The sequence below is a fragment of the Rhagoletis pomonella genome, unplaced genomic scaffold (assembly GCF_013731165.1).
Source record: "Rhagoletis pomonella isolate Grant_MI unplaced genomic scaffold, Rhpom_1.0 Rhpom_scaffold_00001, whole genome shotgun sequence".
Lineage (NCBI taxonomy): Eukaryota > Metazoa > Arthropoda > Insecta > Diptera > Tephritidae > Rhagoletis > Rhagoletis pomonella.
The window spans coordinates 83,195,592-83,218,831 of NW_023458555.1; the positions used below are offsets into that span (position 1 = coordinate 83,195,592).

Consider the following 23,240-nt stretch of genomic DNA (forward strand, 5'->3'; position numbering starts at 1 on the left):
TGCTCATAAGTCTGAATCGATAAAGTTTAGGCTGAGTTATTCAAGTTTTTTATTTAACCAGTCTTTGGAAAAATGTTCAAAGTGATTCCGTTGAAAATTGTTTTGTTATCTAAGGTGATTTTTTGCAAAAAATACTTAAAAATACTGTTTTTATTCACAAAAAATTAAACTTTTGTAGGTATTCAGTCCAGCTCACGTAAATCTAATATTTTTCTGAAATATTTCGGTGAAAGTCTTAAAATATAATAGATTTTATAATTCCGGTGGAAAAACAGTACCCATTTTGTTTTGTATAGGGAGTGATGCAGTCTGATATACATGTATGTACACATTAAACCAGTGATTCCCAAAGTGGTCCAGGTGATCCCCCAGGGGTCCACGGAAGACTCGACGGGGGTCCACGGTGACGTGAATAAAATATGGGGGTCCATGAGTTGTAAATGGGGGTCTACGAAAATGTATCTAGTTTTGATGTAAAGAACCAAAATGGTTGCTTGATACTTAGCCTGTTTATTTAACTTTAATTTTTTTGAGTGGTGATGCACTGCTGTACTTACCGTCACTTTGTGTTTTCATACGTGGCTTCCCCAGTGGCAGACCAAAAAGAACCGGACAATGGTATGAAAATGAGTGGGGCGCGGCGAAAATTGCTGGCGGCAGGATTTAAGCACTTGTGTCTTTTCAATGCTACAGCAAAGTACGCCACCATTACCTTTGTTGAAGAGATTCTATAATGTTGAGTTCCCTGAGACTGAATGCTGGTATGATTACATCGCTGAGACCAGGCTCACATATTGTCGAATCTTCACTGACGACTCCAAAACTGACTCTCGGTCATGATCTGGGGTATTGTTCGAGGTCAATGGAGATAAGCTTCACTTTTCTGTAGGGGAATATGCTACGGTCTTCCAGGCTCAGGTAATTGCAATACGCAAAGCCATGGACTACGTGATGGAACATAGGCGGCACTTAAGGTTAAGTACTTCCAAACTAGTTCGGAAATGCAAGTCTCGACTAAAATATGATGGTGAACATAACGAGGTTGTTTTACTGTGGGTTCCAGGTCACTCTGGTGTACCTGGTTATGAGACATCTGATCATTTGGCCAGAGTTGGCTTAGACCAGGCATTCGTTGGTCGGCAACTAGTTTTAGCACTCCCACCTTCGGCAATCGAAGCCACCACCAGAAACTGGGTGAATACTTCGCTCAGAAACGACTGAGAGGTATCGAGGGGAGGCAGGTGGGCAAAACTCATGTTGCCTTCAATCTCACAAGGTCTATCTAATTGTTTGCTCTCACTGAGCACACGACACTGCAGACAACTTGCTGGACTGCTGTCTGGTCACTTCATGTAGCACAAACACCTGACTGTGTGACAAGTCCATTTGTCCATCTTGCCTTGAAGAAGATGAGACGGTGGAACACTTTTTGTGGTTCTTGCTTGCTTGGTTATTTGTCATCGATTTTTTTAAACTCGTTCTTTTCTCTATTGTCAGTTTCTGAAAAGTTTGGCGTAAAAAGCTTAGCCGTTTTGATGTATTAAAGCAGTGTGATCCCAGTGTGTGTATACAAAATGCCAAATTTAGATTTGTCCACGTTTGCGCATTTGGATAGCGATGTACAAATGGTATGTTTTGCGATCAGACGATTTGGCTGCCAAAGATCCAAATGATTTGGCTCACATTTGCGCACAGCAGTAAAGTGACAAATATTGTCCACATTCATTCACACGATTTAACCATTTGGTCATTTGCATTTATGATTTCGTGAGATTTGAAGTGAAATAAACAAAAGTAATATATACGCACAGGTACTCGGAGTTTTGAATACACCCTCAAAATCTGGGCTGAAGGTAAAAAACGCGTTGAAGCATATACTTGCTCGTAACTTTATTTCTGTTTGCCCGATGAAAAATTATTACATATGCCTTTTAAGAGAAAACATTTCGTTGTTTACAACCATTTATAAATGGTTAATTTGTCTTGAGAATGGGCACCCTATGTATGTATACTAGTAAACAAAATAGTCGGACAAGTCGTAATTTAAAACGAAAAAATTTTAAAAATTAAAATTTTGCATATACTCTGTAAGATTCCTTTCAGTGATCGGACTTCTACCACATTGTTGTAGATCTGCCACTTTTTTGAGCATCTACCACAGCTATCACACAAGGTCTGAAATCTACCACATATTCGCGTTTTTGAGTAGTTTTATTTTTGCTCAACATAATTTTCTTTATTTTAAGAGCAAAAATTGTCCAACACTAAACACTAACAACAGGCAGAATGGGAGGTTAAAATAAACTGTAAAATAGTAAATTTTCTCAATATTCAATTTTTCGACATCAAACGTGGTTTTATTGTGTTAAATTGCAAAATATATGATTTATAAAAAGAATTAATAGCAAAATGATAAAAACCGGCGATTTTTGTGAAAGTATTAGCACATTTCAGCGCATCTCAATTGTCAAAATCGGCAAATCCCAAGTAGCATTTCTGGAACGAGCCACATTTGTTCCCTACATCGTGATGTGATAAAAAGAAAAGTTGGCAGCCCTCCGCAAGGTTGCAGAAATCTTTCAAAATATGTTCTAAACTGTCAAGGAAAAAAATGCCAAAACTCAACGCAATTTTTATCAACTTCAATCTTGCACTTTATTATACTAAAAGTAATTTTGTTTTAGATTCTAATTAAAATGTTTGCAATTTAGGTGAAACCTTGCAGATTTTTTTTAATTTTTGTACAAAGTTTGATCCAAAGCCTGAGGTCTACCACATTTTTTTGAAATCTACCACATTTTTTCCAGATTCTACCACATAAATTTTTTTTAAAGTCCGATCACTGATTCCTTTGCCATTTCTTAAAATAAATTATCAATTTAAACATTGTTGTAAGTAGTGAAATGTCTTATCTTGAATCACATACATATATACGTATTTTTCACCGGGTAAACAGAAATAAAGTTGCGAGCAAGTGCGTCACCCTTTGAAAAACGCAGTTTTTGACCTTAAGCCCAGATTTTGAGGGTGTATTTAAAATTCTAAGTATGCAGGTTTTACTGCTTGAATAGACCTACAACAAGTGTGAACCTCGAAAAAACTATATAAATATTTTTTTTTGTCCCACAGTGTAATTTAGATCGTCTTTAATAATCTGTATATCGTAGTTTAAAGTACAAGACCGCGTATAAACAAAATGCAAAGCCGCCTATGTGTGGTTGCGTAAATTATTATCTAGATAGTAAAAACTCATATGTCAAAATGGTTCTCTTTTTTATAAAGCAATCGCATTTCTGGATAATATATTTCAGGACGAATGGATAGGATTGAGCCAACAGCTTCTGTAAGCAAATCCAATTTTTTGCAGCAAATGTCTGTTACGTGATTTTGACGATACGCGTTTTTTTACTTTATACGACGATATGCATGTATGTATATGTGTGTAGCCAGCAAAAACTGCGGAAAGAGATCCGAAAACTGAAAGAGAGGTGAATAGAAAAGTACCACGAAGGGTTGTGCAACGAATTATTTTCCAGTTGGTTTTCTGAAATTTTTCATTCTGAACTTCACATATGCTTTTTCATAGTTAATTGTACTCAGAAATTAATTATACTTTTATAAATACTTTTTAATATGTTCGTCTGCCGGCATAAGAACCTGGGACCTCATGAAAGCTTACAAATAGCCGCACGCTTCTCTGCACATAGTAGCTGAATACGTATGTATATGTACATGTTTTCAAATGTTCAGTTTGAGCAAATGTTTCCAAATTATTGTTTTCAAATAACATGATATTTTTCGGTAGTTTCCGGATACGAATATTTTATTAAATATTAAAATTTTACTAAAATTGTAAAATACAAATGTTCACAAGCACGAAATGCCAATACCGCTCACATTATTTTTATATTTGTCACTGGCATTTGTCATCAAGTGGCAAATCAGATATTTTGCGTAATTTTTATTTGGCTTATGTAGCAGCATTGCCGTCACACGATTTGGCCACCAGGGTTGTTTTTCATTTGCCACAAGAAGGCAAATATTAGGCTTATCTGATAAATGACAAATGTAATTTAGCGTTCACATGATTTGTCTATGAATTTGACAAATTTTTAGCCAAATGTACAAATCGTGTGATCCCTGCTTTAGTTTTGTGTTTTAAAAATGAGATAAATATTTTTCGCCTCACTTTAAAGCCCGGAATAAAAATGATGCCAATAACAGAAATAAACTATTTTACATACATTCCACGTGCAAAGTCATAAGTGAATCGAACATTTGATGAGTTTATGATGAAGATAATGTAAAGAACGCTAGCGCTCGCAGTGCTCTTAAAAAATATAACTCTTCCGAGTGAGAGAGTATTTTGATGGATTTACGAGCTCTATTTTTTAAAACCTACAAGTGTGTAATCACATTATTTTTATAAATAGAACACAAGAAAATATTTTACTTTTATTTTAGCCACTCTGACTTTGGTTTTTGAATTCACCCGCGATGCAAATTTACATTGTTAGATCTAATTTTCACATTTAATTTTTTTACGAGCTTTGGGAATATTTAGAAATGTATCAGCAGGGGGTTCACCGAAACCAGTAAATTTTTGAAAGGGGTCTACGAGAAAAAAAGTTTGGGAACCTCTGCATTAAACAGACAACATAAATTGAATTACACGGTGCTACAAAAAAAGTCATAAAATGCACACGAAACAAAATCTAGTTTAGGTTGTATGTTTGGTCGAGTACAACATGAAAATAGGTCCCGTATAGTTCCTGAACCCTCCATTTTTTATACCAAAAAAAACGTTATGTGCTTGGTACACTTATCTATTTATTGCTTGACAATTTTCTATCCGATTTTCGAACAAGTTTTTAAAAGAGGATTTATAGAACTGTAAAACGATGTATAACAATATATTGTTAGACTTAACTTATTGGAAGTTTTCATCGGTTCAATTTTATTTTTCATACTTTTTTTCAACTTTGATCATCGCTAATTTCAAAAATTTCTATGAAAGTAGCCAAATATGTGGTATTTATCTTAAAGAACATTTATTTTCGAATAAATTGATACCTAACGCAATGGTATAAAAATTGTCGAAGTTAAGCAATTTAAGCTAAAATACGGTCTTGAATATATATGCGTGTAACTCAAGGCTAGGTAGATTTCAGGGGGAGTAATTTTTGTCCGATTTCAAGAATATTAAGCAAGCTGCTTAAGGAGGGCAGGCACAATGTGTATATCAAGATCGGTCAAGTAGTATTTGATATACGCATATTTGATAGAAGTGGGCAGTGCCACGCCCATTTTACTAAAATTATATGAAAAATAAATTTTTTGCTTAAGAGCTATTGTATAATTCTGAGTAAATATTGATGAACTCCTAAGCGACACAGCTCAAAAAATCTGAAAGTCCGGTACATACATACACGGATATACATACATAAATTCAAGGCCGTGTTTAGCTTTAATTGCTTAACTTCGAAAATTTTTACACCACTGCATTAGGTGAGGTGTCAATTTATTCGAAAATCAATCTTATTTTAGATAAAAACCACATGTTAGGCAAGTATCATAGAAAGTTTTGAAATAAGCGATGATCAAAGTTGAAAAAATTAAGTAAAATAGGGGCTCATTAAAATTTAATCGAAGAAAACTTCCAACAAGCTAAGTCAAAAATTATTGTTATACATCGTTCTGAAGGTCAATTAATCTTCTTTTAAAAACTTGTCCGATTCTTAAAATCGGATGGAAAATAGTCAAGCTATTAATAGATGAGTGCATAAAGTACGAAAATAACAGTTTTTTGGTATAAAAAAATGGAGGGTTCAGGAATTATGCGGGCCTTATTTTCATGTTGTACCCGACCATACCTACAACCCACACTAGATTTTGTTTCAAGTGTATTTCCTGACCCTTTTTTGTAGCACCCTGTTATTTAATATACATTTGAACGTACTTATCTATGCAAATGATAATGTGACTGAAATTCGAATTTGATTTATTTTTCCACAGATTAGTTCACTTAAATAGCAGTACAAGTTTACAAATTCAAATTCGATATGAAGTTAGCACAATCCTGGATACTCTTCTCGTATTTAATGAGGACTTCCACAGGCCTTTAGCCACGATTTCCCTGCCTGAGATTCCCGTTAAAACTTTAAATCAAATCATATCATCAAATCAATATCTAATGCTACCAAGACTCTCATCGCAACAAGTTATGGAAGGTAAGTAAAAAAAACTTTGAGATTTTTCGGTATGCCATTGAGCTACATACTAGGGGCCAAATTTTTTCGGCCCGGCCCGCCACGAGGGAGGTACACATATTCGAAAACACACATGGACTTCTACGAAATATATATTTTTTTGGTCTTTTATACAAGAAAAGTTTAATAATAAATTTCTCGTTCAGAAAATTAAATACATATACTTATCATAATTTTCTTATAGGCGCCATAGACGGAGGTGCGTCTGACTCGCAAGTCATTTGTGTACGTGTCGACTCGCCTTTCGACTACACACAACAATTCGAAAACGATCGGAAAACCATTCTTTTTTCGAGTCTTACCTTGGATAACGAATGTGAAATAGGTTAGTATTCGCTTCAAGAACTAGGCCATTCTCCAGCAAAACGGAACCTTCGTTATCCAACGTATTTTTCTTTTGTTATGAATTCGAAATCCAGCCCATTATCGAATTGGAATTTTAATGTGAGAGAGTGATTTTCTTATATTTCCCTCCGAGAATGAGCTGGATTTCATTTTCTCTCTTGTTACTATGGTTTCCATTTTTTTTCGAACCCATCTCGAGTGTATTTCCAATATACTATGAACGTTGGAAAACTAAGATGGTTTATGGGTTGGTTCTCAGTTCGATATTCATATTGGATATCGAATGTCATTTTCGAACGTTCGCCAAAATGTTTATTGGGTATTTATTTTCACAAACACATCCAAACTAACTCGCCAGTCAGACGCACCGTGTATGCCGCTTATTAGAGATTTTCAAAAGTTTTTCCTCCTTTCGAGTCACTACACTTTAATTCAATTCAATTGAATTCATTTATTTATACTCTCGACACTATATATATACTCGACACTAACAGACTTACATACTAAGCAATAGTAAATTGTAAATTAACATAGGAGTACAATGATTTAATAATAGATTTAAATATCGATCCTGTAGCCCGTTTCTGTAACTCTTCTCTACCGATTGTTTCTCTACTGGTAGAGAATATACGTTATTCTCTACTACTCATTAGCAGTAGAGAACAGGGCGGCGAATTTATATCTCAATTCGCCTTGGTAGAGAATTGTTACAGAAACGAGCTACTGGCATTGAAATCTCCATACGTAAATTTTTTCAAACTCCTTAAGTGCTCTAAGGATAGTAGGTGCAAGTGAAAAGTAATCATTCGAGCTCGGATATTTATGCAAGTGATTATTTTTGTTTAACATCACAGAAAGTCCGAATCTGGGTAGATATTCATTATAGGAGGAAGTGAGTTAATTTGTACCTATTATGTGTTTCATATTTGAATATTTTTGTGTATATTTTGCATATTTTCTATAAATAAATTATTATAAGCATGTCACTTTGATGACAGCTCTTGTTAACTCTGCAGTCGACATACTGACCTCCTTCTGCCTGAATAGTGATGCCAAGCTATGCCAGCACAGAACAAATCTAATTTATTTGTGGTATGAAGGCAAGCGCAAGCGATGCTGTGAAAATCTTTTGCAAGTTCGCCTACTAAAGCCCAACACCTCCTTTAAGTACAATTTGAGACTGTCAAAAAAACAATGGCATATCTTAGGGCATCTTCATTAGCCACATTTCTGGCAACAAACCAGTTGTACCTTGACACTGTGGTTCTCTACCCTACCTCACCAGTCGAGGGAGAGGAAGGTGTGTTAGATGACCGATTAAATAAAACCACGTCGTTTCGATAACAATGCCGTACCACGACTGACTTTCGTCAGCTCTTTATTGGTCTTCGTTCCCTATTACTTAGCGGGTTTATATCTTAGTGCGAGAGTGAGACATAATCAACAAGCTATTATAAATAGTTTTGTAACTTAAAGCTAGAGTGTGATGAAATATATACAACTTAATCTAGGTGTTGTTTACAGTAGTAACTAGTGATGACCGATTTATGTTTGTACATATATGTATAATATCGTATATGTACATATATATATAAGATCAACTATAAAAATTACAATGCGTCAATTGCAATGAGATTTTTCATTTATCTTGCGTAAATATGCGTCCAGAAGACCTAGAATATTTGCAAAAATCGAATATCTCGTATCGCTGCAGTGTTTGTGTGGATGTGCGTAGAAGTTCTCTTCATTCCCCTATGTGTAATGGATGATGCAGAGTCAACAAAGCAAAAATTTGTCGCTTCGGGTATCTCTAACTCACGGCAAAAACAACAATTGTTATGTGATGAAACAGGTTTTCGTGATGCGCAAAAACAACCTCAACTATCAGCTCTCATTGTGTCACTAGAACAATGCGGAAAAGCAGAAAGTGATAATAGGCAAACAATCTCTTTGCAAACTGTGTTTGACGAAATTATCGCTCTTAGAACCGATAACGCTAAGTTGCTGGATATGATTGGCACGCTGCTGGTCGACAAGAATCTCTTAACGCAAAGAGTTGAGGTCTTGAGCTCAGAGTTACAATTAATATCGCGTAATCTGCTCACGAATACTAATGAAATCAAAAGTTTTCGTGATAGTGTGAATAATAATAACTCTAATACGCCAGCGCCCATACATAAAAAGAATGTGCACTCTCTATGTACTGATGCCGCAGTTAACATAAATTCCTCGCCCTTTGCTCAACGTACGCCTACTGCTGACCATATTACTTCAGCTGCACCCTCCACCCCTACCGGTGCTGCTTTGCTGCCTTCCGCTGATTCTGTTGTTTTGGCTGCTCCTTCCCCTTCTGCCGCTGCGCTTGGATCGTCTTTTACAAATGCTTCACATACTCTCCCCTTTGTCTCTGCACCCCCGCGTGACTCTCCTGCTATTCGTCACTACGTCTGGCTTTGTTGATGCTGCCGCTAATGTGCCTATGCCATCCACTTTCGCTTCTACGCCATCTGATCGTGTCTCCAATACCCGCACGGATGCACAGTGGGAAATAGTTAAAAACAAAAAGAGCTCGCAAGGTAGTAGTTGGCCTAAATAAAAATTCGGATCTTGATGTTATTGCTACAAAAAAATTGATCCATGTGTCATCATTCAAGCCAACAGTATCTACAGATGACATCATTTCGTATGTGAGCAGGAATTCAAAGATAAATAAAGACTTATTGGAATGCTATAAGCTAGTAAATATTGATGCTGATCTTTCAAAATTAAAGAGAGTTAATTTCAAAGTTGGAGTTCACTTTATGATGTCCTCTTAAATCCATTGCTTTGGCCGGCGGATGTGAAAGTGCGCCCATTCCAATTTTTTCAAAAAGTGCAGAAAAATCGCTCTAACATAAATTGTGAACTGATCCCAACACATTTTGCAAACACACCGCATGCAAGGGGTAAGGGTAATTCCGCTCTAAAAATTTATTATCAAAACGTCTCTGCTATGAGAACTATAACTACGTTCACATATCAATATTATCACAATCAAAGCTCGTTTTTTAATCACCCCGTTTACACAGGCAAATCTCAGATTATTAGCCGTCAAATTTGTTGTGCTTGTTATTCTCACATCTCAAGGAAAAGTTATGTTTCTTCTCTGTGGCACCGTGATCACGTTTTTATGCTATCATAGGCAATATAAATATATTTTAAGTTAACATTTTATTAAAAATATCTTTACAAACCTCTTTTCCTTGCTAGCGTACATTTTTGTTTACTTTTACATTTGGCATTTCACCTCTTTTTTGCAAAGACAATCGATAAAACTAGGATGGACACCGAAAAGTTATCGGTTTAATCTGAGATTATTTTATAATTACAGATTAACAAGGGACGAATTTTATATGGCTAATCTCTTGTTATAATTACAGATTAGGGTGTTAAGCTCGAAAATTCGGATAATCTACTTATATGTGAACCTAGTATAAGCTGAAGGCTGTTACTCTGTTCATAGCTCAATGCGATTACGATATAATTGTAATTGTCGAGACTTGGCTAAATGCTGACATATTCGACGCCGAAGTATGTGACCTGAAACTTTATAATTTATACCGGAAAGACAGAGATCCAATCAAAACAGGAAACGCTAGAGGTGGTGGGGTTATTAGTGCTGTCAATCGTACACTAAGCTCCGATCTTATTGCTCTCCAAAATGAGGACTCACTTCTGGATCAACTATGTATCACGGTTAGAAGTGATGTGGGCTTGCTTTACATTTGTGTATCATATGTATATTCCACCACTCAGTTCTGATGAATTATATTATGCACACATCGATAATATAACTACTCTTGCGCAGAGCTCCGTTGGTGACAACCACTTATGCGTTTTGGGCGACTTCGATTTATCACAGGTTTATTGGTCATATATAATTGATGTTAGTTTTTTGACCCCTGGCAACGTAAATAAATCTTATGAAATTTATGTCATAGATAGTCTCTATGGTCTCGAGCTGGCCCAAATTAACTACTATAAGAACAAAATCTCACGAATGTTAGATCTTATCTTTGTAAGTAATAACTTTGAGTTCAGCCTGTCTGTGTGTCTTTCCAGTTTCTGAATCAAGCATGCACCATGTTCCTTTAATCCTAAAGATAAATTCTAGATAAATTTTTATAAATTTCTTTCTAGCCCTTCAGCAGAGTGCAACTTAGACTTTAATTTTAATTTGTGTGATCCAGTTCACTTAAATAATTTGCTATGTGATATTAATTGGGAGGACCTATTCATGCTGGTTGATACCTGAACTTGTTATGAAATCTTTCTAACTGAAGTATTGAAGATATTTAAAGAAAATATTCCGATCCGGCTAAATAAAGTTTATAAGTTGCCTTGGTATACCAAGGGACTCAAAAAATTGAAAAATTTAAGGAATAAGTTATGTAAAATGTATAAAACCACTAATCATGTCGAAGCATATAGAAAATATTTGCAGTATATGAATGAGTTTAACTGCCTTAATAAGTTACTTTACAAACAATCCATCTTACAATGTGAAAGTCAGTGTTGCCAACTTTTGAATTTCAAAAAGCACCAAACCTTGGAAAAAAGAGCGTTTTACCGCACTAAAAGCACTAAATTTTTTTTTAATCACAGGATGCTTTCTTTTATAACAGTTTGTAGTAAACAAAAGTGAAAAAATAAACAATATTTACATGTGTAAATAAATACACATTCATGCTTACGAAGTAATACCGAAGTACTGCACATTAAAACTGGTACATCTGAAGAAAGAACAATCGAATCGCAACAAACGAAATTGAATTTTGAAGGGGAAGAGTAACACTTAATGATACCCTAAGTAGAAATGAGCGAAAAAATTTGTTGTTTTATAATAAACCGTGTTTTTACACTTAGAGGTTAGGATATCTCAAAATTCGGACGTGGTAGAGAAACTCTGCAGCCAGATTTGGATTCAGCACCGAAAAATCCAAAAACCGATGAACTCAGGTGGCAAAAAAAGTTAAAATTTTTCGGACTGTGTAATTAATCAATAATCAAGAAAATAAAAAGTAAACACTTTTTTTTTTTTGGTTGTACAATTGATAATAGCCGGGCAAGTAAACACTTAAATTATCTGCGTGCTAGCATTTTCAACGCGAATAAAATTTAACAAGAACGCAAGAACGTGGGTTTACAACTTCATCTTTTTATCAATCATGGTTTGCATTTTAGTGCATTTAAATTTGTCGATTCTTGTAAATTCAGAAATTTTAGTGCTGAAAAAAGCACTAAAAAGGGCACTAGGCACTGAACCATTTTTTTTATGGCGTTTTAATTTTCAAAAAGCACTAAATCTAGTGCTTAAAGCACCAAGTTGGCAACTATGGTGAAAGTAATATTAAACGTAATCCAAAATCTTTCTGGAACTTCGTTCAATCCAAGAAATGTGTATCTAGCATTCCAGACTTAACGTTTCTTAAAGGTAAAAGGTCGAACTCCGCCATCGAAACTGCAAATCTTGTCGCTGACTTTTTTGTTTCCAATTTTGATCCTAATGAGCGCACTATCAATGAAGCTCTTCTTGAAGGGATTGCTTCTACCATTGACGTTGGATCTTTAAACGTATCCACTGAGGATGTTATAAACTGTATAAAATTGCTCAAAACGTCAACAAAATTGGACAACGACGGCATATCTTCGTTACTAATAAAAACATGTGTAGAATCGCTGCCTTTGCCTATTACAATAATTTTTAATAAATCGTTGAGTGCCGGTGATTTTATTGATAAATTCAAAGTTTCAGTTATTACTCCTATACATAAGAGTGGTAATAAAAACGACATCGTAAATTATCGACCTATCTCTAAACTTTCTACAATTTCCAACTTATTTGAATCTGTAGTAATTGATAACTTTAACTTTGCAGTAAAGTCCGTAGTCAGTCCTCACCAACATGGTTTTGTTGCTGGTCGCTCTACGTTGACTAACTTAGTAGTTTTTTCGCAACATTGCATCAACTCATTTGAGCAGGGTTTACAAGTGGATACTATCTATACAGATTTCTCAAAGGCATTTGCTAAAGTTTCTCATAACATTTAAATTGCAAAGCTGTCGAAATTTGGTTTTCATTCATCCTTTCTTCAGTGGCTAAAATCCTATCTTAGGAATAGATCTTCCATTGTATCTGTTAATGGCGCTAGATCGTATCCCTTTGTAGCATCTTCTGGTGTTCCACAGGGAAGCATTCTTGGGCCTCTTTTGTTTATTTTGTTCATAAACGACATTTCTCAATGCTTCTTCCACGCTAAATTTGTTTTATATGCCGATGATCTAAAGGTGTTTCTAAGAATTCGTGACTCTGTTGATACTGGTTGCATACAGGATGATCTGATCAAACTTTTTAATTGGTGCGAAGTAAATCACCTGCATTTGAATATTTCACGTAACCTTCTTCATCATTCAGCCTTGGAATTGGAGTGTTATCCACTAAAACTGAAGCTCTTGGCTTAGAGGTCGTATTCGATGCACGTTTTACTTTTAAAGCGCACCTAAAGCATATTCTCTTTTAGCCTTTCTGAAACGCAATAGAAAGGTACGAAGTCCCATATACGTTGAAATTACTTTACACAACTTTTGTCCGCTCTAGACTAGAATATGCTTCTCTAATATGGAGTCCTTTTCAGGTTTCTTTAATTTCTCGTTTAGAGAGAATACAAAAAAAGTTTATAAGATTTGCCTTGCACTCTCTGCACTTCTCTGAGCCAGTGCCATCATATAAAGCCCGCTGTCTTTTAATTGACTTGAGTTCTCTGGAATCCAGACGGAAAGTCTCCTCTCTAATTTTTATAGCCGACATTATAAGTGGTAAAATAAACTCATCTCAACTGCTAGAATTCATTACTTTAAATGTTCCTGTAAAACAACTGCGACACGAGGAATTATTTTTTGTTAATAAGCATCGAACTAACTATGGTATTAATGAGCCTATAACGCGATCTCTCCTAGAATTTAACAAAGTGTTAACTAGGCATAAATTGGTGGATATTACATTACCAAGAGAACGTCTGAAAAAAGTTTTATATCGCATATGCAATTAAATCCATGAGTTTTTATATTTATACTGTTATATTTAATTATTATTATTTTTTATATAGTATATAAAATTTAAATATTATTAGTCTGTAAGGATTTGTATTTTTATTGACTGAATAAACATAAACATAGTTTCACTTCTGGTATTATAACATACTTTTTCACAGTGAACATCTGGACTACCTCTTTGTACTATAACGTTATTACTAGATTTTTTAAAGCTCTTATGACTAGTTTTTATCTTATCATCCCCCAGTTTAGACCAACCGAACCAGGGTTAAATATTAGCTGCCGACCAAATACCTTTATATGGCACTCTTGAAAGCTGATATCCATCGACATCTTCAACTAAATACCTATCGTTCTGCAGAATTTTCGTAATATTGTAAGGTTCTTTGAACTTTGGAACTTCTCGTTTGCGATCTTTTCGTTATACTTCTGTAACTGAGTTTATTTTTCACTGGCTCTAGTGCGTATCGATTCTAAATTCCTTTCGCTGTCTTGTTTATTTGGAAGTATATTTTCTTTCAGTTCGTCTATTACATTACCTCTCTGTCCAACCCCAAACAGCATAATACTTGGATGCTGGCCAATTGACCTGTGAGCAGTGTTGTTCATTGTAAACTCTATATTTTCCCACACTGTTTCCAAACCCGGACTTTTTTCTTCATTGACTAATTTGGCTAGCATGGGGCCTACTCCTATTTATTCTTTCAACTTGGCCATCGTTTGAGGTGACCCCGTAGCAATTTTAATATGCTGAACGTTTTGTGTTTCTAGAAAAGAAGAGAATTCGGTCGATCTAAAACACGAACCACGATCAGAAACGATATATTTGGGCCTGCTATACGACCTGAAGTAATCTTTTTGCGCGGTTATTGCTTCTTTCGACTTAGTGGTTTTGGCTGAATATAACCCGACAAACTTCGTGCACGCATCACCGAATACTACAATATGTTTTTTGAACTGTTTTTGATCTCAACAGGGCCAAAATGATCAACGTGTACGAGTTCAAAAGGGTTACTACCTTTAGGGATATTATGCAAGAAATCCTCTTGGCTCCCTTTTTTGCTGAGAAAGCGATACAAGTTAAACAGTTTTTAATGTGCTGTTCTACCTTTCTTTTTAAATTGGGTATCCAATATGTTTTTGAAATCACGTCTACTACTTTGTCTATCACGACATGGCCAAGATCGTTGTGATACTTGAAAACAACATGCGCTTCCGTAACCTTGGGCACGTAAAACAGAAGGGTACCATTTTGCTTTTTCCTATACACAACTCCGTTGCGCATCTCATATAAAGCGTGCTCGGTTTTCTCTAACATTGCTTTCAACTTAACAATACTCTCGTCTTTGCCTTGGCATATTACAAGATTCCCCTTGAAAGGATTCGTTTCAATTATCATAATATTTGTACTTCTGCTTAACGCATCAACATGCTGCATTCTTTTCCCGGCTCTATCTTCAAGTGTGTAGTCATAATTTTCTAGCTCTAGGGCCCATCTTGCAATTCTCGGATTGATGTCCTTCTTATTTAAAGTCATTGTGAGTGAGTTGCAATCAGTTACTTTTTTAAAGTGTCTACCTTGCAAGTAAACTCTAAAACGCTTTGAAGAATAAATTATAGCCAAGGTTTCCAGCTCGAAACTGTGATATCTGGACTCAACATCGGTAGTTCGCTTTGAAAAATAAAATATGGGGTGGAGCTTTCCATCACTTTTCCTCTGCAGCAATATTGAACCATATCCTATAGAACTCGCGTCACAATGTAACTTTGTCTCGTCCTTTGGGTCAAATAACGCCAGTATTGGATAATCTATCAATTTGTATTTGAGGGTCTCGAAGACATCTAACTCTTCGTTTCCAAAACTGAACTTTTTATCTTTTCTAATAAGATCATATAATGGCTTTGCAATTGTAGTAAAAACGTTGATAAATCTGCGAAAGTAGGAGCAAAGCCCCAAGAAACTTTGGACTTCACTTGTCTTTGACGGAACTGGAAAATCCCGTATGGCTTCTATTCCTCTTTCGTCCGCTCTTATACCATCACCAGTAACAGCATACCCAAGATATTTAACTATCGTTTGTAAAAACTCACATTTGTCTAACCGCAGTTCTAGCTTATTTTTTACCAATCTATCAAATACTTGTTTTAGTACTTCTAAGTGTGTATCCAAATTTTTAGTAGCCACCATGATGTCATCTAAGTAAATTAGGACCTTTTCTTCTCTAACCATATCTGCAAAAATTTTGTTGATAAACCGTTGGAACGTTGATGGAGCATTCCTAAGACCAAACGGCATCCTAAGAAATTCATATCGACCCAACCGAGTTGTAAACGAGGTGTATTTAATTGAATCTTCATGCATGTACACGTGAAAAAAACCCATTTCTAAGGTCGAGTTTAGTGAAGAGTTTTTTATTTGCGAGCTTATCTAGTAGATCGTCGATTAAGGGGATAGGGTAGCTATCTTTAGCCGTTACTTTATTCATTTTTCTAAAATCTATACACATTCTAAGCTCACCTGTTTTCTTTTTTACTAAAACAATCGGCGTATTCTAATCATCTAATCTATTTTGTAGCTCACCTTTCTCTACATATGAAAGACGTCTTGGGTTTCATTTCGCATTTTACCACTGGGTCATTTGGCCTATCTTGGTTTACATAGCATTCGTTAAATAATTTTTCAAAAAAAATAATATCCTTACATGTTAGTTGTTCACCTATACCATAGTGTAATAAGCAAAGTGAAATCAATATATGACATATTTATTTTTTATACGCTTATATGACAACAGTTTTGTCATTGCGTTAACCCATTTGAAACTAGCAACGTTATAAATTAATTTCAAAATAAAAGGAACTTGATTTCAAATCAAAAAATAATAGTTTTAGAAATCTAAGAACAAAATGAAAAAAAAAATCGTTTAAAATGCCCGATATTTTCTGTTTATGCAGAAGCACCCACAAAAATGAGGTGGGAATGTTTCGTGTGCCAGCAGATGTTACACAAGGAAGGGATTGGATGAATGCGTGAGGTGTTAAACTAACTGGATCACCGAAAGTTTGCGCTCTGCACTTCAAATCGAATGATATCATTTATGCAAGTATTAATGCCAAGAGAAGACGCCTCGATCCAGATGCGGTACCAACAAAACTGTTACCTGCTATTTCATCAGATGAGAGGTAATGATAAAAGTCTGGGTATATTCTCAAATGCATTAGTGCAAAGGCATATCGTGAAAATAACGTCCAATAACTACAACCGCAGTGCTCCAAACAGATGTGAAGTATCGCATAAAATGTATACTTTCGTCAATTTAGTAATAATATTGGTCCTGATTTGCAGTAATTAATTTGAGAAAGAATCCTTAATTTAATGTGTATATATGTATATACATATATGGGGAAATCTTTTGAGATGGGGACATTCTGCGTACTGGCATATTGTTTCCGAGACAAAGCAGCTGCACTGCCAAGTGCGGTTTCTGTACCTTCGTCAATACTATTTATGTATGTATATGTGTAAATATCAGTAAATAGTTATTCACAAAAAAATCGGTTTAATGGCTAATTTATTTGCTAAAATCGAGAAAATCAGGAAATTTCTAGTGCAACTCGCATAAAAAAATATTGAAAATATTGAAAAACGCCCTATCACCGAATTTGGTTGAAGAACGCCCTATCTCAGAATTCGGTCCCAAACCAAAGCCGAGAGAGGGTTAATGTAAACAAATATACGAATTGTTAGATTTCAATTTTCAAATAAGCGTACGTCAAATATTGATTTCGCTTTGTTTATTACATTATGACCTATACAGTATATTTTGCTTAGCTGCATATCCTTCTTTGCACGAAAAACTTGTGCACGTAACCGAAAAAGGCACTTAAGCGAATTTTCTTTACTACTTTAATGAGGAAGGTATCCGAATCCCTATGAAACCAAATATTGGCGGAGCACTTACCATGTAGAAATTACTGCAAGCGAAATTTTTACCGAATGTTATCTAATTATCTATATAACTACATAAATTGATAGCCATTTTCGTTGTTCTGCGAGATGTGTAAAATAAATAAAAGGTTGTAAAATTAGGAAATTGTAGGGCCAGTGCAGGTAAACGTAATACTTTCTTTGATAATTGATACTAGTCGCACAATTTTTAAGGCAGGTATCGCCAATGTGCAGGTATGTTGAATGCATCTATCGAAGCAGTTTCCTTTTGATGCGCATTTTGGGGTAGGTATCTTAAATGTGCACTTAAGCATAGAGGCAGCAAAGCAAAATATACTGTACTATATTCTATATTTTCCTCATCAAAATCAATTGCCCACATTTGCTTGTCAAAGTCTTCTTCATAGCTTACTTTTATTTCGTTACAATACTGACTTCTTGATTTTTGTTCTATTATATCTTCTTTATTCTCTTTACATTGCCAAACAATTCTAGCGCAGCTTTTATCTAAAAAGTCTCTTCCTAATATTACAGAATTGCCCATAGACTCGTCACTGACAATCAACAGATCTAGATGCACCAATTTGTTTTCAACGTTTATTAAACTTAAAACTTTTCCATACACTTTCAATATACTTTTATTTAGACCATAATATATATCATTTGTTGCAGCCTTTACTTCAATATGGCCTGGAATTAATGATCTTTTAATGATGCTGACTGCGCTACCCGTGTCTATGAGGCATTCTACATAAAACGAAATACTATTATTATTTGTTAAAGTAATACTAAAATACCTTACATAGTCACAGTTCTTCGCAACAGCATCAGTCTTCTTCTTGTTGAGCCGGCAGTGCGCAGCACAATGCCCCAGTTCACCACAAGCAAAACAAGCGCCGTCCACACGAATTGATTTTCTGCATTCTGAAGCGATGTGGCCTAAGCAGTTGCAATTGTAGCACCTTCCAACTGGACTCTCGTTTTTCACAGCACTGCTTGCGCCACGGTCCATCGGATGCGCAGTTTGACGTTGAAGGGTGATGTTGGTGAATGCTGACAGCAAGTCGTCTGTGTTTTTAAAGTATTGCATGTTTGCGCTTATTCGTAATTGGCGATCAGGTATTCCGTGAACGATGTAATCAATTATCTCGTTCTCTGGAATATGAATACCATTTGCTAGCATTGTCTTCTCATTAAAGTACTCGGAAAATGTTTCTCCGACGCGCCATTTGCGTGTTTCAAATTTTTTCCGTAAAAATTTAGCACTTTTTTTGACGCGAAAACTTTTTTCATGACCGAGAGTAGATGGTCGACAGGTTCATTTGCGAATTCTGGTTTAGAATGCAGCCATATTAGTGATTTACCTTTTAATTTTCCGCATACTAATGCGCGCACTTTGTTTTCGCGCAAATCATACGATTTTTAAATACCCTCTACTTGGGGAGCCACACATTTACATTCGTTTCCCTGTCATAGTCAGGAAAAAATTCTTTTAATCAGCTGAAGGGAATAACATCTTCTTTAGCTGCTGTTTTTGCTGATGGCGCCGTTTCTTTCATTTTTAGAAGTTCGTTCTCTCGACGCAGTAACTATTTCGAATCGTAGCAGTTCCAATTCCTTTTGTATAAAATTAATTTCTTTGTTTGCGGAGCTAGTGTTGGAAGAATCTTTCATCATCTCGTATGCTGTCGTTTGTGAAATTGTTATTTCGTCTATCATGTTTTTCATTTGCCTCGTTACATTCGCTTTGTCGAATAAAATTGGTTGCATTTGTTGTTGTGCCGTACCGCAAGCCAAGTTATCTGTCACTTCGTACATGCACTCGTTATCATTTTTCTGTCGTTTTAAAATTTCAGTTTCACTCGTTACTTTGTTTGTTTGCTCCTTTGAATTTTTGTGTGTCTCATCATTCGTAGATTCATTTGCGCAATGCTGTTGCTTTTCATTTGTCTGCTCCTTTTCGTTTTTGTCTGCCTTATCGTTCGTGATTGCGTTTGCGCATTGTTGTTGCTCTTCATTTGTCTCTTCATTTGTCGTGTCATTAGTATGGGTACTTGCGCATTGTTGTTGCTCCTCATTTGTAGCTTCGCTTAGGGATGAAATGATACCATGGAAGTATCGATACCTGTACTTGGAAGTAGCATCGAAAGAAAGTACCGACCCCTACAAAGTATCGGGCTAAAAGTATCGATACCTACTTATATCGATATTTGTACCTATATAAGAATTGAAATACGTTTATGTTTGTTTGTATTAAAAAACGCTATCACATATGTGTCAAATTAATTTATGTGACTATCATTATTGATTTTAGATGAATCTTTTAGATTTTTTTAAGAAAAAGTTCCAAGTTTTAAAACAAGTTTTACTGGAATGGACCCTCAAAAACAAGAAAAAGTATAAAGTCCATAAGTTGTTTTTAAAAAGTATACAGAATTTGCTTCTTTTTATGTACGTATTTTATTTGTTTTTATTTATTTCATACAAATTAATTATTTAATAAAAAATATGTGTATTATAACACTGTTCAACAGGGCTCCGTCTAGCTAACACCCTATCCAAGGATTTACGAACAAAAAACTATACGCAAACGATTGGTCAGGATTGGTCACTAATTTCCATCGTTTGGTCGTTAACCGTTCTCTTGTTATTCAATTTTCAAATTAAGGGTTGAAAATTTGATGTGCTAGCACCCCATCCAAGCGTTTGTGAAAAAAAAAGTTTTCAAACGATTGGTCATCGATTGGTCAGGATTGGTCACTATTTGCACTGTTTGGTCATTTACCGTTTGATGTGCTAGCACCCGATCCAAGCGTTTGTGAAAAAGAATATATGCAAACGATTGGTCAGGATTGGTCACTATTTTCACTGTTTGGTCATTTACCGTTCTCTTTTTATTACATTTTCAAGTTAATGGTTGAAAATTTGATGTCCAAGCATTTAAAGGATTTACGAAAAAACATATACGTAAACGATTGGTCATCGTTTGATATAACACTGTTGAACAGGGCTCCGTCTAGCTAGCACCCTATCCAAGGATTTACGAACAAAAAACTATACGCAAACGATTGGTCATCGTTTGGTCAGGATTGGTCACTAATTTCCATCGTTTGGTCATTAACCGTTCTCTTGTTATTCAATTTTCAAATTAGGGGTTGAAAATTTGATGTGCTAGCACCCCATTTGTGAAAAAAAATATATGCAAACGATTGGTCAGGATTGGTCACTAATTTTCATCGTTTGGTCATTTACCGTTCTCTTTTTATTAAATTTTCAATGTAAGGGTTGAAAATTTGATGTCCAAGCATTTACAGCAGACATGGGCACTTTTTTGCCCGCGCAGTAGCGAAAGTGCGAGCGCGCGCTGGAGAAAGGGAAAAACAGTTTACGGGAGGAAGGGTATGAAAAGTTGCGAAAAAATTATTTATATCCCACCGACATCATGTTCATCGCAGTACGGCTGCGGTAATATTGACTTTGTGTACCAAACAAAGAGCATACATTTTCCTCATATACACAATAAGCAATCGTTCGGACATCGCTCCGATAGGAGTACATTTGTTCCGTTTTGTCGAAAAAATTTGAAACCTAGTCCTCTACTTCGCTCAACTGAAAATCTGCTCCGTTTTGTTGCATCAACAAATTTACTCTTCAAATAGAAAGGAGGTGGGGTTTTTAATAGCAAACTAAAAGTTATATTCTACCTTTTTATCGACACGATTGTTACATTGGTGAGCTACAGCAACTTTGCAAATACACTTGAATTAGTGAATAGGCCCTCCCGATCGCCCGATCGAAAAATATTGCTCTGTCTAAAGTTCTGTAATTGCGTCGTTGCCCACCGATGGAACAATTGTCCCGGTAAAGAAAGAATGAAATAACTTTTTATTAATTTTAACCAAGGCATTTTAAGGCGCCTTTACACGGGTCGATTTTCGAGTAGATTTTTTGTAAATGACATCTCAACCAGTAGCTGGTCGATTTTCCAGTCTACAGATATCGACCCTTATAAGGCCGCTTTAGCTCCTTATTTGTACAGGGATACGAGGAGAAATGAATTGCTTTTTATAAAGATAAGAAATGCACATCTACTACGAATACTTGATATTTACTTCCATTTTTGTAGTCCGAACCCAGCAAAGAGCGCTCGGTGAAGGTCAGCTAGTGATCAAATTTGCCAACAGGGCTGCCAAACATACATAGCTATGAAGTGCCATATTGAGGATAAAAAGTGCTAAAACGTGCCAAATAGAAAATTAAAAGTGCCAAAAAAGGTGTCATTCTCTTTAGTTCTTCCCATTAGCATTAAAATTAGACAAATTAAAACAAAAGCCCAATGTCAAAGTCAGATAAACCAGTTGTATACACTATCGAAATTAGAAAATTTTAGTAGGGAAAAAGAAGTACACGCAAAGGATTTCACAAAAATGTATTTAAATTTGGCTTTTTTTCAAAAGTGCTATTTTGGCACTTTGTGCAAAATTGAAAAATGCCGTGCCATTTCAAGTAAAATAGTGCCCAAAATAGCACGGTTTGAGCCAAGTTGGCAGCCCTGATCGCCAAGTTTTTTATTTAAAAAAGCACCAAAATACTGAAAATAGCGCAATTTTCCTCCCAAAAACCACCAATTTTGTGTTGCTGTGTTTAATGGTATTTTCGCATATAAAGCTGTATGTTCAAATATTTTAAGTAATCACACAATGAAACTTGTAAATATTTCCAACTATGCGCAGTTAATCAATTTAATAAATTTAATTTGCAAAATGATTTTTTATTCGTAAAACAATTTCCAAAACTTGGTTTTTCTAGATGCTTTATTTTAATGCAATTGCTTACTTTTGTACAAATGCGCACACCCAGCTAATTAGCAGAATATTCTATGGATTCCGTGATAGAGACTGTGTGAAAATATTGCGTTTGGATTATCTTGGAGCATATTATCCAGAGGAGAAGCTCGGCCAAACACTAAAATATGTGTAAGTCAAATACAATGTCACCATAGAATCACGTTTTTATTATAAAGTTGCCTTGAAAAAGGCACCAAAGAACAAAACAAGCGCTAAACTAAACAATTTTCGCCTTTTAATTCCCTAAACGCACTTAATTTCTTGCGAAAGGCACAAAGTTGGCAACAGTTATATCGATGTCAAATTTGCTCATATACAAGCATGGACAGAGAGTAAGCGCCTGCTTAAAGAGCGTAAGCATCACATCCAAATACATGCGAGAGCGTAACAAAGCGAACGCAAATTCATTCAAACGTAATTGGCACACTAACACAATCACACTTTCAGCTCGCGTTTACTTGTGGTAGTGATCACATAGTTGCCAACTTGTTGCTTTAAGCACTAGATTTAGTGCTTTTTGAAAATTAAAACGCCTAAAAAAATTATTTAGTGCCTAGTGCCTTTTTAGTGCTTTTTTTCTGAACTAAAATTACTCCGATATAGTTAAGACCTGAAATAATTTTTAAATATTTAAAGCTGTAGCGGCACTGAATTTACAAAAATCTACAAATTTAAATGACTGATAAAAAGCTGAACTTGCAAACCCACCTATTCGCCTTTAAAATGCTAGTAGATATGCGA

At 35.4% G+C, this 23,240-nt stretch overlaps 1 protein-coding gene across 1 annotated transcript in view; it reads left to right on the forward strand.

Moving 5' to 3' along the window:
* The window catches only part of LOC118733644 (dnaJ homolog subfamily C member 16), a gene marked incomplete at its 5' end in the record, with an annotated part of 452,466 nt that overhangs the window by 74,494 nt on the left and 354,732 nt on the right, over positions 1 to 23,240 (forward strand). Inside the window, 1 exon segment of the mRNA XM_036463141.1 lies at positions 6,016 to 6,230. Within this exon segment, the coding sequence (XP_036319034.1) occupies positions 6,016 to 6,230 (215 nt within the window).